The sequence below is a fragment of the Manis pentadactyla genome, chromosome 4, assembly GCF_030020395.1.
Source record: "Manis pentadactyla isolate mManPen7 chromosome 4, mManPen7.hap1, whole genome shotgun sequence".
NCBI lineage: Eukaryota > Metazoa > Chordata > Mammalia > Pholidota > Manidae > Manis > Manis pentadactyla.
The window spans coordinates 171,881,784-171,899,613 of NC_080022.1; the positions used below are offsets into that span (position 1 = coordinate 171,881,784).

At 35.6% G+C, this 17,830-nt stretch overlaps 1 protein-coding gene across 1 annotated transcript in view; it reads left to right on the forward strand.

Moving 5' to 3' along the window:
* Nucleotides 1-17,830, forward strand: part of LOC130678900 (serine/threonine-protein kinase TAO1-like) — a 60,621-nt gene that overhangs the window by 25,534 nt on the left and 17,257 nt on the right. The window contains 6 exon segments of the mRNA XM_057501528.1: nt 260-341; nt 2,761-2,925; nt 4,779-4,880; nt 4,914-4,982; nt 8,444-8,641; nt 16,417-16,545. Coding sequence (XP_057357511.1) covers nt 260-341; nt 2,761-2,925; nt 4,779-4,880; nt 4,914-4,982; nt 8,444-8,641; nt 16,417-16,545 — 745 coding nt within the window.

Genomic DNA, 17,830 nt, shown 5'->3' on the forward strand with positions numbered 1-17,830 from the left:
ATGAGTTGTGATATTTAAATATGTGAGAGCAGGATTTTAAAATAATGTGTGCACATCTATCTTTGGAAAATGGTAAAGATCCATTAGTTGCTTTGCATAGCTTTTTATAGACTTACATGATGAAATATATAGTGCATTGTGTCTGCTTTTTTTAAATGATTTCTATTCTCCCTCCCACCCACAGGGACATGCCTTGCTTTGTGAATGTGTTTTTAAAGGAAATAGCAATATGTTCACTTAATACTTTCCTTTACAATAGGTCCAGTTCTTTTCGCAACTTTGTAGAGTCTTGCCTCCAGAAAAACCCTAGAGATCGCCCTACATCAAAGAAACTTTTAAAGGTCAGTTATACTCTGTTTTGTACACCTAAGAAATTATTTGAAAGAATGTGTTTTATTCTTCTTTGATTCCGAATCAGTATTAAGTACGCTGTACTGGGTTTTGCTAAAATACTGATTTCATAATACCATTCTTTCTTGGAAATTTTCTTAGTTGCTAAGTTTTTTCACTTGTTTTTCAAAATTAACTGCTTTTACCATGTCTGAATAGAATATATAGTTAAATATTCAATATAGTAGTACTAAATGACTTAATTTTTATATGTGCAAGAATATATTCATGAGTTACAACTACAAATTTTAACTCATGTGGAACAATGTCATTTCAGAGTGGCAAAGCATAGTTTAACTTTGGATTTAATTTTTGTATCTACCATACTTTATATATCCATCTGTCCTATATAAAGTAATATGAAAGGAAGAGAAATGATGTGTAATACATTTACATAAATACTGTGGGAGAAAAGAGATTTCAAAAGAACTGTTAAAAATGGATATCACATTTTTGTTTCCTTTTGAGAAATACGTTTTTCTAACTTAGCAATGAAAATATTTTAAAAGTAATGTGAATTCTATTCATTTTCAATAGGTCTGGTTACCTAATTTAAATAAATCATTAGTATATGCTTTCTGTTCTCAAAAATGTTTTCATTTAGAGGTTCACATCTTATTAATAGCAATAATAGTATTGTTCAATTTAATATAGTTCTTAAAACATCTAGATAAGGCATTAGTGAGTAGCAGTTGACTATCTTTTTGTGACCCTAAGGAATTTTGTGGATTTTTCACTAGAAAATTAGACTTTCAGCATGCATGTTTTAGAATTTCAAAGAAGTTCAGTTTATTTTCACCAACACGCAGTTCAATATGCAAGGATATTGCAAGGATCGTGTACATATTCTGTAGAGTTATTTGCAACTACAGTATGTAGAAGAGCAGCATAAAGTTTCAGTAACACTTAGGGAATTCTAGGCCCTAAGCACACTTATAGTCTCAAATGCAAGCCCAAAAACTAGGTATTCACAATAGCAACAAAAGGTTTAGTATACCTATGAATTATGTAAGTGAAAAATAAGCAGGATCCATTTGTAGAAAACTATTAAATAACTTAGAATTACAAGATATATTATTTTCAGATAAAAAAGACTGAATATTATAAATAGTGGTACATACCAAGCTAAGGCTCAGGAAAAGGAAGAATGTGACTGGCTTCTTACATTTGCCTAATGAAGGCAAAAGAAGCTCTTTTGGTAATAACCCAGCCCACCCGGAATGGATACTTGACCTTGGGTGATGCCAAACTTGCATATGTATTCATTTACCTGGTCCATTTTGTATACTGACATTATTGGAAGTGATAGGAAGAATCTGTCAAGTGCATCCTTCCCTTTGGCCTAATCACATTTCTGTTGCAGTCTGTTATAAGGAAAAATAATAAAATGGAAAAAAGTGACTTACTGTATGAAGCTATTTATCTCAGAATGAAAAACTGAAAATAATTATCCAGAATTAGAATAATGGTTATGTAATTTTGGCATGAACATTTGAGGAAATAGTCTGTAGGCATTATGAGTTGAAATAACATAATACTTACAGCAATAAAAAGAGAATAATATATAGTTACAACTCTTCAGAGAAGAAATAAATTTGAGCTAATAAAGGAGGTAAAAGTCTTAAAAGAATTCAAGATCATCTCATGAACTCCAGCGCACAAGTCATCTTTCTGCAATCTGTGTGCTAACTACAAAACAAAATCTATACACGGAAAGTTTCTGAGAAGACATAAATATCCAAAAAATACCAAATGTAATGATGATAATCTTATAGTAGAATTGTTCTTTCTACTTTTCTGTATTTCATAATGTTAAGCTTTATTAAATATCAATGGTAAAAATCACTAATACATAACGTCTTTTAATCAACTGCTAGTGTTTTATGAAGTTTCATTTAAGCAACATAAAGGAACCCATTATACCCAAGCAGTATGTGATGCAATTCACCATCAGTAAATACATTCCTGTTGAAATCTAATGTAATTCAGAACTGATAGTGCCTCCTCTATGAAACCAGTTCTAAGAATTTGTAAGCGTTTACTTAGGGCTCTAATTGGACTTAATTCTTAATGTTTACTTAGACTCTGATTATTTCAACTCTGCATTTTCATTTGGCCAACAAAGGTGTCATGTTCAAAGTTTTCATAAAAAGTACAGTGGAAGTTATGTAGGCACAGAGTGTATACATGTAAATTAAATTTTATAAATATAAGAAGTAAAAAGCATAGCAGAATTAGATAACCATAGATTACATGCATTATCTATAATTATTTAGGATAGTAACTCTAGGGTCCAAGAAGGGATTCATTTGTTCTGAATGAAAAAATATAGAGGTCTCAACCTGACTTTTGCCTTCTACTCTTAACCAGCACCCGTTTGTGCTTCTGGAGCACCCTACAACGGTGTTAGTAGATCTCCTTCAAAGGGCAAAGGATGAAAAAAAAAGAGTGCTGGACAGTCTGCACAATCAAAAGAAGAAGGTCCTTTCCCGGGAGGCACATAAAGGGCCAGCAGTAGAAGCACAGGAAGAAAAGGTAATAACTTAGAAATGGCTCAAGTATTGGGGTCTCTTTATTGGCTTCTTTCCTTATGGAACTTTTCTTGCCAAGAATCTTTTATATCAGTGGTTTCCAGATTGTGTCTTCACAGTGATTCTCTAAGGTCCCAGGTGGAGAAAAAGGTTTTGCATTCTTTAAACCAAACTCTCGGTAGTGCACATTAGCATAGTAAAGCTCTGTGAAGTCTTTTATTAGAGAAACCTGTTCAACTTTTATTTAATCTAGTCCCTCTCAAAATTCTGGTCTACTGAACACTTTTTTGCCTGATTGTCTGATGGCATGGGACACGCTTTTGGAAGTATTTGAAATTACAGGTTTTGGAAGTTGACGGTGCTCACAGAGAAGTCATTAGAATTACCAACCATTCTCCTTACCTTGTTTATTGTATAAACCTCTCCCCCAGTGCCTTTTGTGTAATGTTTGATAAATGTTTATTAAATTGGAAATTTCTTGCTTTTTAAAAAATAAATAAATAAATAAAATAAACATGTGACTTAGCTCAATTTATCCTGGGGGAAAAAAATTACCAAGGATTCTTATTCTGTTACTAAGAACACTTCGTTCTTTTCAGTTGTGTATAGGAATTCATTCCTCTACATGGTTCTAAAATACTCATTTTATAGGTGAGTAAAGTAAGGCTCAGAGTGGTTAACTAACTTACTGTAGAAGCATATGGGTTCGGATTCATATATTACTCTTGAGACCAAGTTGTTTCCTGTTGCCATGTTTCCAAATTTGCAGTAGAAATGTTACAGAACTTCCTCCAAGGAAAATATAAAGCTTATGATTTGTGGAGCTATCTTTTTTAGTCTAAGTATTTTCTGTTTTCTTCTTTGCTCATGTCTCAATGCCAAAGCTTTGATTCTTTTTTATTGCTTTCTATTGAGAAAGATCCCTGTATTCTGAAAAGAGGAGTAGTAGTTACTTTTCTTTTTAATAACACTACATAATTAATGAACTATAAAATAGAAGACTGTCTTACATACAGTTTTGGTATTTTTGATATTGTTTTTTAGTTCTAACACTAGTCACTAGAAAATTGGGGCTGTTTTAGGTATATGAAATACTTTAGTAAAGTGAAATTAATAAAATTCTGATGTCATTAAACATTAGAATAATAGCAACTTTTTAAGGCTGTGGATGTAAGAAAAGATCCTCCATATACCATGGGTCTGTTTTTATTATTCTGCATATCTGACAGAGTTTTGGTATGGTAAGACTGTAATATTGGTGCCCAGATACCAAAGTTTGCCGGGATTCTTGGGAAGAACAGTCTTCTAATTATGATTAAATATATATACAATTTTTAATTTTACAGAAGAATAGGTAGGAATTAATATTAAATTACTTAGTGGAAGAAGTTTAGGCTAAAGACTATATTCTGAGAAGAAAAGAAATATAAAAGGCTTCAATAAAAAATAACTAAAAGGGATGTTTATAGGATTAAAAAAAAAAGGTTGGGGTTTGTTTTCACCATTGGAATCATTAAGAAATGAGCAGCATCTCTGTGTATACCCCATGAGATGTGTAGTAGAAATGCATTTCAAAGTAATGTCAAAAATTTTAGAGAAAAGACTACCCTTTGGAAATAACTCTGAATTGATTAACTTTTTCACATAGTTGGTTGGGCTTTTTGGTATTTACTTGTTGGTCATTTTTTTAATCTGTCAACTAACAACTGATAAACTTTCTGGTCTTGGCAAATACAAGGAATTTCTCAATAGACCACTAACATTCTGAAGACTGTGTGTGCCAAGCGGTGTGCTAGGTGCTAATAATCAAGAATTCAGGAGATAAAGATATTTGAATCTAATACTCTTTTCCCTCAGAACCAAGATCACGGTGTTGGACAGACAGGAGCAGTGAATAATATTGGAAGTCATCAGTCTGTTCCCCGTATGTCCAACAGGACCAGGAGTCAAAGCGGTAGGGTTAACATTCTCCCAGATTCCCCAGATAACAAGAGTGAGCTACACGTGATGGAGGGAATCCACACACTCATGTCTAATAATTCTGCCATCCGTCCAGAATCTGTGAGTATTTGGATTTCAGTGAAAAAAATGTCAACATTGGCAACTAATTTTCCTAGTCTGGTTAGTTGAAGAGTTTGGGGGTTTTTTTTCCTTTGATGTATCAGAAGTTTGGAACATAATTTTAGGCAACTGATTTTAAAATGGGAAAAGGCTTTTTAAATCCCAGTTTAATGTCTGCATTTAGGAGACATATTTTGAGAATGCGAAAAGAATATTTTTAAAATCTTAGAATAAATAAATTAATAAATACCATATAATGTATTATTTGAAGTTACTTAGATGAAAACGAAGGTATTTAAAAATAGTAAGTATACAACATGATATTAATGATAATGGTTGCCTTTGGGAAGTGGAGAAAGGTTTAAGGTGGGTGATAATGGAAAGTGATTTTTGCGTTTTCCATAATGTTTACGTTTTAAAAATAAAACGGTGTAATTGTAGAAAATTACAACATCTCAGTTTAGGAAATGTGGATGTTTGCTACACTTTCACGTGTAAGATTTTAAATTCTCTTGAAAACATTGGAAGGTCAGGTAACTCCTTTTCACAATGGATAGGAATGCTTCCCTTTTAACTTCACTGCTTTCAGTATTACCAAAAGTTACTAGGCACGATAGCTAAAAGATGGAAACAACCCAAGTGTTCATCAACACATGAATGGATAAACAAACCATAGTGTGTGTATATATATATATATATCTACAATGGGATATTATTCAGCTGTGAAAAGGAACGGCATTCGGATATATGCTACAATGTGAGCGAACCTTGAAAAAATGCTAAGTGATATAAGCCAGACACAAAAGGACAAATATTATTAGAATTCCACTTATAAGAGATATTTAAAATAGGCAAATTCATACAAAGTAGATTAGAGGTTGCTAAGGCGCAAGTGGAAGATGAAATAAATACTTTTATTTATTTATTTATTTTATTATTTTGGTGTCACTAATGTACAACTACATGAGCAACACTATGGTTACTAGACTCCCCCTATTACCAAGTCCCCACCACATACCCCAGTACAGTCACTGTCCATCAGCATAGTAAGATGCTACAAACATGTACATGTCTTTGAGCATGATGTTTTAATTTCTGTGACAAATACATAGGATGAAATGGCTGAGTCATAGGGCATATGTATGTTTGACTTTCATAAGAAACATACAGGTATTTTATCTCAGATATGTCCTGCAAATATTTTTTCTCCATCTGTGATAAATTACAAATTTTAGTTTTAAAATCCAATTCAAACAACCCATTAAAAATGAGTAAAGGCCATGAAAAAGCTAAAAACTTTTCCTCTAAAATCAGGAATAAGACAAGGATGCCTACTCACAACACTTTTATTCAACAGAGTATTGGAAGTCCTAGCTACATTATCAGGCAAGACAAAAATAAAAGGCACCCACACTAGTGAGGAAGAAGTGAAACACTCATTGTTTGGAGATGACCTGATACTACATAAAAAAAGTCCCAAAGACTCCACCAAAAAACTATTCAAATTAATATATAAACTATACCTCAATTTTTAAAAATGTGTTAAAGACTTGAATAGACATTTATCCAAAGAATATATACAAATGGCCAACAGCACATGAAAACATACTCAATATAATTAGTCATTAGGGAAACGCAAATCAAAACTATAATGAGTACCACCTTACAGCCACTAGGATGGCCAGCTATTTTGTTGTTGTCGTTAAGGTATCATTGATATACAATCTTATGAAGGTTTCACATGAGCAACACCGGTTACTACATTCACCCATATTATTGAGTTCCCACCTAACACCCCATTGAAGTCACTGTCCATCAGCGTAATAAGATGCTATAGAATCACTGCTTGTCTTCTCTGTGCTATTACTGCCTTCCCCATCTCCCCCCTCTACACTATGTGTACTAATCATAATGCCCCTTAATCCTCTTCTCCCTCACTTCCCACCCACCCTTCCCACCCCTTTCCCTTTGGTAACTGCTGGTCCCTTCTTGGACTCTGTGAGTCTGCTGCTGTTTTGTTAGATGGCTAGCTATTAAGAGAGAAAAACAAAGATGGAAAATAACAACTAGGGAGCACGTGGAGAAATTGGGACTCCTGCTGTATATTGTTGGTAAGAATGTAAAATGTCAGCTGCTGTGGTAAACAGCTGATTATTTCTCAAAAAGTTAAACATAGCATTTCCCCATGACTCAGCAATTCTACTCCTAGATATATACCCAAAACAATTGAAAGCAGGTACTTAAACAAATGCATATACACAAATATTCGTAAAAGCAGTATTCACAATAGCCAAAAGGTGGAAACAAAACAGAGGTCCAGCGACAAATAAATGGATAAACAAATGAGGGTATAGGCATACAGTGGAATATTATTCAGCTATAGAAAGAAACAAAGTACTGTTACATCCTATACAATATGGATGAACCTTGGAAACATGCTAGGTGAAAAGAGCCAGATACAGCAGTTCACATATTATGTGAAACATCCAAAATAGATAAACCATAGACAGAAAATAGATTGCTGGTTACCAGAAGGGGAGATTAGGGAGCAACTGCTTAAAACATACAGGGTTTTCTTCTGAAGCATTATATATGTTTTGTAACTAGATACAGGCAGTCTTGCAGAACATCATGAATATACTAAATACTATTGAATTGTTTACTTTAAATGATTAATCATACATTATGTAAATTTTATCTCTATTTAAGAATCCAGTTTGTACATTTTTTTTCTTTACAATGAGGCAATGGTTGCAGAACATCACGAATATACTAAATGCTACTGAATTGTTCACTTTAAATGATTAATCTTACATTACCTGAATTTTGCCTCTGTTCAAGAATCCAGTTTGTACATTTTTTTCATTGTGATCAGTGTTTTTTTTGTCCTACCCAAGAAATATTTGCTGACCCCAAGGTCATGACAATATTCTGTGTTTTCTCCTGCTCTCTGGTTCTGGACTTTAGGTTTAGGTCGAGTGACTCTTTTCCAATTAATTTCTGTGTATAGCATGATTAAGCAATATTTACTTTGAATACAGAGAACCAGTTGTTACAGCAGGATTTGTTAAAAACACTTTCCTTTCCTCTTTGAATTAACTTGACTTTCTGGTAGTAAATCAATTAACTGAATATATGTGGGTCTGTTTCCAGATTTCACTGTGTTCCTTTGCTCTATACAGCCTGTCCTTATACCAATACCACACTGTTTTGAATACCAAATTTAAATCTACCAACTTTTCATATCCCCTCAAAATTTTGGCTATTCTAGGTCCTTTACATTCCCATTTAAATTTTAGAACCAGCTAGCTTGTTTGCTTTTTCAGATGAAATTTTATTAGAAGTTATTGAGTGGGATCTCCCACATGAATTACCTACTTAGTTGATAGTAGACTGGTCTAAGATGGTTTTGAAAGAAAAAGGTTTTGCTTTATTTCATTCTTTCCTCTCCATTGTTGTAGGTTACGAGGGAAATGCCAGAACATGAGCTCAGAAAACTTGAGCATCAGAAACAGCTGATGACTCTGGAAGATAAGCTGAAGGCTGAGATGGATAAGCATCGTCTCAGGTTAGAGAAAGATCTTGAAATGCAGCGTAACAACTTTGCTGCAAAAATGAAGAAACTGATCAAGAAACATCAGGCTGCTGTGGAAAAAGAGGTAGCTGACCAGTATTACTAATGTACTTATTCTAACTTGTGGCTATTTCAAAATTAACCAAGATGGCATTTTGATGTTAGGGTATCTGTTCCCCAGAACCAAGCAAATCAATTGGGGAAAGGGAGAAACATGTATATAATAGGTAAAATATCAAGTGCTGGGTCGGGAACCAGTAGATATGGAATTCTGTCCTGATAACTTGATAGTTTTATCATGTAACAGTGGTTAAAGTCAGGTAGATCAGGTTAAAGATGACGACGTGAGAGGTGAGACAGAGGCCTCCTCCCAAAACCACATATAATATGAAAATATTCTTAATACAACTAACCCTAAAAGATCAACAGGAAAGAAGGCAGCACCGGACTTCTTACACCTGGAGAAAAGAACAGACCTCAAAAAACGTAACATACCAAAGCCATGATCTGGGGGGCCCACGATCTTCTCCCACCCCAGCTCACTGGCAGAAGGAAGAGAAATGGAGTGGAGACAGGGTGGAGGCCTAGGACTGCTGAATACGCAGCCCTGGAGATCTGCTGTGGGAGCAAGAACCTATATTGCATGGTGCTCTGGAGATTAGTGGGGTTGGAAAGCTAAGACAGGAAGAGAACTTGGACAGACTGAGATTCCAGCTGTTGTGGAAAACAGGGATTCACATCCAGCTGCTCTGGGACAAAAGAAAGGCAGGCAGTCTGAGAGACTTCCTAACAGTGAGAGGGCTACTAAATGAGCAAAGATTGCACAGGGCTTGCTGCTCAGGAAAAAGGACAGGTAAACAAAATTGTCCAGGTGCACTCTGCCCAGCAGGTTGGGAACTTTTCAGGAACTTCAGGCACTCCATCCCCCTGGCTAGCTATACAGCTCCGAGGCCTTCCACCATGATATGCAGCCTGCTGCACCTTCTGGCAGGCTGGCACTGGCTTACAAACCATCTGCCCCTGCCCTGGCATCAGTCCAGCCACAAGGAGGTCCTGCCTACAGCAGTTACAAATGCAAAGCATAGAGGGTTACACCTGTGTGTTTGGCCGACTATTCTGGCTGTGTAGAGACGTACAGTATCTGGGAAGCAGGAAACAGCTCTTCCCAACCCCCAGTCACCAGCGCCGCTCCTCTGAGACCCCTGACATCACTCCATGGGCTAAGTAACTGCAGGGAGTATGCCTTCAGGGTCCTAGATGGTGCCACATACAAATATGAAATGTCAAAGGAACCTGGTTCAAACCAAAATCCCCAGAACACCAGAAAAGGGGTCAAGTGAAAATGAACTCATCAATCTTCCTAAAAGAGATTTAAAAAATCATAAACACATCCATGCAGGTACAGAAAAATACTCAAGAATGCAGGAACGAATAAAGAGCAGAGATCCATTCATTATGGAATAGAATGTGGGGATTTAAAAGCAGATTAGATATGGTGGAGGAGACGATAAATGAAAAAAATTGAAGAAGAGGAATGCAAAGAAGCTGAGGCACAGAAAAAAAGATCTCTAGGAATGAAAGAATATTGAGAGAACTGTGTGACCAATCCAACTGGGACAATATTCGTATTATAGGGGTATCAGAAGAAGAAGAGAGGAAAAGGGAAAGTGTCTTTGAGGAGGTAATTGCTGAAAACTTCCCCAATGTGGGGAAGGAGATAGTCTCTCAGGCCGTGGAGGTGCACAGATCTCTCAACACAAGGGAGCCAAGATAGACAACACCAAAACATATAATAATTAAAATGGCAAAGATCAAGGGTAAGGACAGAGTATTAAAAGAAGCCAGAGAGAGAGAAAAGATCACATACAGAGGAAAACCCATCAGGCTATCGTCAGACCTCTCAGCAGAAACCTTACAGGTCAGAAGGGAGTGGCATGATATATTTAATGCAATGAAGCAGAAGCAAGAATACTCTACCTGGCAAGATTATCATTTAACATTGAAGGAGGGATCAAACAATTTCCAGATAAGCAAAAGCTGAGAGTATTTACCTCCCACAAACTGTCTCCGCAGTGTATCTTGCTATAGATGGAAGTGTTCCTAAGGCTAAATAGCTGTCACCAGAGGTAATAAAACCACATTAAAGAAAGCAGAACAATTAATTACTAAGGAAATGCAAAATTAAATCAACTATCCCAAAGTAGGGTAAGGGATAGACAAAGAGTACAGAATATGATACTTAATATATAAACAATGGAGGAGGAAGAAAAAGGAGGAGAAAAAAAAGAACCTTTAGATTGTGTTTGTAATAGCACACTAAGTGAGCTTAGACTCTTAGATAGTAAGGAAGTTTCCCTTGAACCGTTGGTAGCCACGAGTCTAAAGCCTGCAATGGCAATAAGTACATACCTTTTGATAATCACCCTAAATGGAAATGGACTGAATGCACCAATCAAAAGACACAGAGTCACTGAATGGATAAAAAAGCAAGTCCCATCTATATGCCACTAAAAGAGACTCACCTCAAACCCAAAGACATACACAGACTAAAAGTGAAGGGATGGAAAAAGATATTTCATGAAAACAATAGGGAGAAAAAAGCAGGAGTTACAGTACTTGTATCAGACAAAGTAGACTTCAAAACAAAGAAAGCCACAAGAGACAAAGAAGGACATTACATAATGATAAAGGGGTCAGTCCAACAAGAGGATATAACCATTATAAGTATCTATGCACCCAACACAGGAGCACCTACATATGTGAAACAGATACTAACAGAATTAAAGGAGGAAATAGAATGCAATGCATTCATTTTAGACTTCAACACACCACTCACTCCAAAGTACAGATCAACCAGACAGAAAATAAGTAAGGAAACAGAGGCACTGAACAACACATTAGAACAGATGGACCTAACAGATATCTACAGAATGCTCCACCCAAAAGCCGCAGGATACACATTCTTCTCAGGTGCACATGGAACATTTTCAAGAATCGATTATATACTAGACTACAAAAAAGAATGTCAGTAAATACAAAAATATTGAAATTGAACCAACCAGCTTCTCAGACCACAAAGGTATGAAACTAGAAATAAATTACTCAAAGAAAATGAAAAGACCCACAAACCCATGGAGGCTTAACAACATGCTCCTAAATAATCAATGGATCAATGACCAAATAAAAACAGATCAAGCAATGCAAAATCTGTGGGATGCAGCTAGGGCTGTGCTAAGAGGGAAGTATATTGCAATAGAGGCCTGCCTCAGGAAAGAAGAAAAATCCGATATGAACAGTCTAAACTCACAATTAACAAAACTAGAAAAAGCAGAACAAATGAGGCCCAAAGTCAGTAGAAGAGGGACATAATAAAGATCAGAGCAGGCTTAAATAAAATTGAGAAGAATAAAACAATAGAATCAATGAAAGCAGGAGCTGGTTCTTTGAGAAAATAAGCAGAATAGAAAAACCCCTAGCCAGACTTATCAAGAAAAAAAGAGTGTCTAGAAATGAGAAAGGAAAAATCAGTATGGGCACTACAGAAATACAAAGAATTATTAGAGAATACGGTGAAAAATTGTATGCTTAGAAACTTCATAACCCAGAAGGAGTGAACAACTTTCAAGAAAAGTACAACCTTCCTTGGCAGACCCAGAAAGGAACAGAAAATCTGAACAGATCAATTACCTGCAGCAAAACTGAACTGGTAATGAAAATCTACCTAGAAATAAAACTCTTGGACCAGATGCCTTCACTGCTGAATTTTATCAGACATTTAGTGAAAACCTAATACCCATCCTCCTTAAAGCTTTCCAAAAAGTAGGCAAGGAGGGAATACTTCCACCCTCATTCTATGAGGCCAGCGTCACTCTAATTCCAAAATTAGGCAAATACACCACAAAAAAAGAAAATTATAGACCAATATCCCTGGTGAACATAGACACAAAAACACTCAACAAAATCATAATGAAAAATATATCAAACAGATCGTCTATCATGATCAAGTAGGATTTATTCCAGGGATGCAAGGATGGTACAACATTTGAAAATCCATCAGCATCATCCACCACATTAACTAAAATAAGGAGAAAAACCACATGATCATCTCCATAGAAGCTGAAAAAGCAATCGACAAAGTTCAACATCCATTCATGGTAAAAAATCTCAACAAAATGAGTATAGAGGGCAAGTACCTCAACATAGTAAAGGCCATATATGACAAACCCAAGGCCAACATCATACTTAACAGTGAGAAGCTGAAAGCTTTTCCTCTAAGTCGGGAACAAGAGAAGGATTCCCACTCTTTCCACTTTTATTCAACATAGTACTGGTGGTCCTAGTCACAGCAATCAGACAACACAAAAAAATAATAAACTGTCACTGTTTGCAGATGACATGATATTATACATAAAAAACCTTAAAGAATCCACCCCTAAACTACTAGTACTAAGAACTGAATTCAGCAAAGTGGCAGGATACAAAATTAATACACAGAAATCTCTTGCATTCCTATACACTCATGATGAACTAGCAGAAAGAGAAATCAGGAAAACAATTCCATTCACAATTGCATCAAAAAGAATAAAATGCCTAGGGATAAACCTAACGAAGGAGGTGAAAGACCTATACCCTGAAAACTACAAGACATTCAATAAAAAGAAGATACCAATAAATGGAAATAACATCCCTTGCTCATGGATAGGAAGAATTAGTATTGTCAAAGTGTCCACCCTGCTTGAAGCAATCTACCGATTCAGTGCAGTCCCTATCAAAATGCCAATAGCATTTTTCAGTGAACTAGATCAAATAGTTCTAAAATTCATATGGAACCACGGAAGACCCCAAATAGCCAAAGCAATCATGAGAAGGAAGAATAAAGCAGGGGGCAGATTATGCTCCCCAACTTCAACCTCTACTGCAAAGGCAGTTTGGTACTGGCACAAGAATAGATCCAAATACCAATGGAACAGGCTAGGGATCCCAGATATAAACCCAAGCAAATGTGGTTAATTAATATACCATAAAGGAGCCATGGACATACAATGGGGAAATGACAGCATCTTCAACAACTGGTGTTGGCAAAACTGGACAGCTACATGCAAGAGAATGAAACTGGATTATTGTCTAACCCCATACACAAAAGTAAATTCAAAATGGATCAAAGACCTGAATGTAAGTCATGAAACCATAAAACTCTTAGAAGACAACATATGCAAAATCTCTTGAATATAAACATGAGCAACTTTTTCCTGGACGCATCTCCTTGGGCAAGGGAAACAAAAGCAAAAATGAACAAATGGGACTAGATCAAGCTTCTGTACAGCAAAGGACACCATCAGCAGAACAAAAAGGCGTCCTATAGTATGGGAGGATATATTTGTAAACAACATATCTGACAAGTGATTAACATCCAAAATATGTAAAGTGTTCACATGCCTCAACACCCAAAAAGCAAATAACCCAATTAAAAAATGGTCACAGGATATGAACAGACGCTTCTCCAAAGAAGAAATTCAGATGGCCAAGAGGCCCTTGAAAAGATGCTCCATATCACTAATTACCAGGGAAATGCAAATTAAAAGCACAATGAGATATCACCTCATACCATTTAGCATGGCCAACATCGAAAAGACTAGGAACAACAAATGGTGGCTAGAATGCAGAGGAAGCGGATCCCTCCTACACTGCTGGTGGGAATGTAAACTAGTTCAACCATTGTGGAGAGCAATATGGAGGTTCCTCAAAAAACTAAAAATAGAAATTCCATTTGGCCTGTGAATTCCACTCCTAGGAATTTACCCAGAGAAAAAAAGTTGTCAGATTCAAGAAGACATATGCACCCTTGTGTTTATCACAGCACTATTTACAATAGCCAAGATATGGAAGCAACCTAAGTGTCCATCAGTAGATGGATGGATAAAGAAGAAGTGGTACATATGCACAATGGAATACTATTCAGCCATAAGAAAGAAACAAATCCTACCATTTGCAGCAACATGGATGTAGCTAGACGGTATTATGCTCAGTGAAATATGTTAGGGAGAGAAAGACAAGTACCAAATGATTTCCCTTATTTGTGGAGTATAACAACGAAGCAAAACTGAAGGAACAAAGCAGCAGACTCACAAACTCCAAGAAGGAACTAGTGGTTACCAAAGGGAAGGGGTGCGGGAGGGCAGTTGGGGAGGGAGATAGAAGGGCATTGAGGGCTATTACGATCAGTACACATGGTGTGGGGGGGATCATGGGGAAGACAGTGTAGCACAGAAAAGACATGTAGTGACTGTGGCATCTTACAACACCGATGGGCAGTGACTGCAATCGCCTATGGGGGGAACTCGATGATATATGTGGGTGAATGTAGTAACACATTATTTTTCATGTGAAACCGTCATAAGAGTGTATATCAATGATATCTTAATGAAAAAAAAGTCGTTAAGTATTCTGTTCCTAGGCCTTGGGTACTTTGGTTATCTGAGGAGTTTGATAAATCAGTTAGTAGGTGATTCAGGTTTTTAAAAAAATTCATCATTCTCTATGTACTTTTTGGAAACCTTAAATTTATAGTAGCATTTTTATATCAGAAGAATTGAAGAGTACTGTAATATACAGAGAATGTTAAATTAAGAGGAATTAAGAAGGTTTCAGATTCACATTTAGCCCATTTGTTTACTACAAATAAGTATCATTCTGCTGTATGATAAAGGTGCATTTTTTTAGGAGTCTTTTGTGAAAACTGGTTTCTAATTTCCTTGGTGTCCCATTAGTTTCAATTTATTTTGATAATCACAGTTGTCAAGTAAAATGCAAACTTCTCAATAAATTTACACCATATCTTCAAATATGTCTGGCTAGTCTGCCCTGGGGCATTGATAGCTACCCAGTTCACCCTTCCCTGCAAAAAAAGAAGAATCACTCTCTCACAGTAATAGAGAATTTAGCAAAATAATTTCTGGTGTAAATGAATATTTGATTTTGAAATAATGTGGCAAAAGAATGTAGAAATATTTAGAATCCTGTTTGGTGTACTTTCTTGAATACTTTGTAAAGAGGTAGATACTAACATTTTTAGGAAAGGAATTCATGAAACAGGATGTACAATATGATTTTAGATTTGTTTTATATATTTATATCAATATCTATACATGCCTAGAAAAAATTAGGAAGGGTATGCACCAAAATGTTTATATTGGTTATCTCTGTGTGGTAAAATCATGCAAGATTTTTCTTCTTTGTGTTTTTCTGTATTTCCTAAATGTTCTACAATGAATATGTATAGTTCACCCTTGAATAACATAGGTTTGAACTGCACAGGCCCATTTATACACATTTTTTTTTCAATATAGTTCTTGGAAAATGTTTTGGGAGACAGTTTAAAAGATCATTTTCTTTTTTCTAGCTTTCTTTATTGTAAGAATACAGTATATAATTTATACAACATACAGAATATGTGCGAATATCTGTTCATGATGTTGGTAAGTCAGCAGTATGCTTTTAGTAGTTAATACACAAGTCAAGCTAGATAAAAGGTCATAACTTAATTACATTGGTTTTGTTTTATTAGTGGGGGGGGTCGGGCAGCATACTCTAGTTAAATGGGGGGGAAATGGTGAAAACACTGACCCTGTAAAAGATCAGCATTTTAAAGATGAGTTCCATTTTAGTGGTTCTCTGAAATTCAAATCATAACGATGCTGAGTAATACTTGTTAATAATTTATTGGATATTCTTGTTTTGGTAATGATTATACTGGTTTTATATTCCTAGGTGGGAGGAAATATCCTTGCTAATGTGTATTAAACTGCTGCTTTGAAGCTTAGCTGCTTAGCTAATTTGATCCATCTAAAAATTTTCCTATAGTGTAAAGTGATGTCCAGCGAGGAGAAAAAATTTCAACAACGTATTCAGGCTGAGCAGAAGAAAGAACTGAATAGCCTTTTGAAGTCCCAGAAGAGAGAATACAAACTTCGAAAGGAACAGCTTAAGGAGGTATTTACTTTATAAAAATTTTCAAGCCACTTACCTGCTTACTGATTATATCCAACATTGATCTACTCAGAGAACCATTAAGATAAATTTTTCTTTTGTTTGTGGCCACTAACAATATATCAGTTTAAGTGAGGACATTGATTATAACCTATTACTTTTCAATGGCTGAGATCCTCAGTTGAGTGGGATCTAAAAAGAGTGATCTCTTGAAAATGTGAATTATTTTATAAAGCTTTTATTTATAGTAGCTTTCCTAAGCTTATTACTTATTAAGTAACTGAGTCACTAGAAATAAATATATTTTAGCTGTGAAAAAGAGCCATACATCTCTTCCTTTAAAAGTAAATCATACCTTCTTACTTTGGGCTCAGATTACAATAATTTGTTCTTATTCTGATTTTAACACAGAATAAGGATAAGAGGCATTTCTTCTCATCCCATTTTCTTTAATAGGAAAGCATGCTAATTATGTCTTTATGGCTACAGGATTTCATGTGTGTTTGCCCTTTATGTGCTGCTTTCTTGAACTTATTTTTATCGCAGATCTAGTCTAACTGAGGAAAGCCATGTTGTCCTAAGGCAATTTCTGAAAGGGGATTATTATTCAGGATAGCGGTCAGGACAGGAAAATGATATGTGTCAACTATAGCATATTTATTATATTGCAGAGAATATAAATCAGCCATCTTTCGTAGGTAAAGATGATTTTTCAGAGACTATTGCCCTTATGGTTCTTCACCTGTTACTCAAGAAAGAAACCAATTCTTTATTACTTTTGTGGATAAGATACTCAAACATATAAATATAAAAAGCACATAAACTTGTAGGTCTCAACTGAAGGATGTCAATGAGAAGACAGAGATAATACAGGCGTATACACAAAGAATCATTTGGCTGTTTTTCAAAATCTTTTGCCAAGGAAATTCCCCACCCACCAAGACTTCCCCAGTTTACACCCTCTTTTACAGACTGATGGACTGAAATTTTTAGTCCATGTAATTAATTATTAGCACGCAGATAAATTAATCTTGATAAAATAACCATAATCTCTTTGGTACAGTGCTTTCTTGTGTATAGGAATTTGACCTATAATTAGATATATAAGTCTTATTAAGGACATTGGTGGCACAAAGCCTTGCTATATATACCCTGCCGAGTGAGGTTCATTGGTAAGATTTTTCCAACTTTAAAGAGTGTAACCTGCTATGTATTCCCATTACTGTAATCTAAAAGCTAAACTCAATACTAGAACATGGGATTTGAAAAGATGGTAAACAGGATTCCC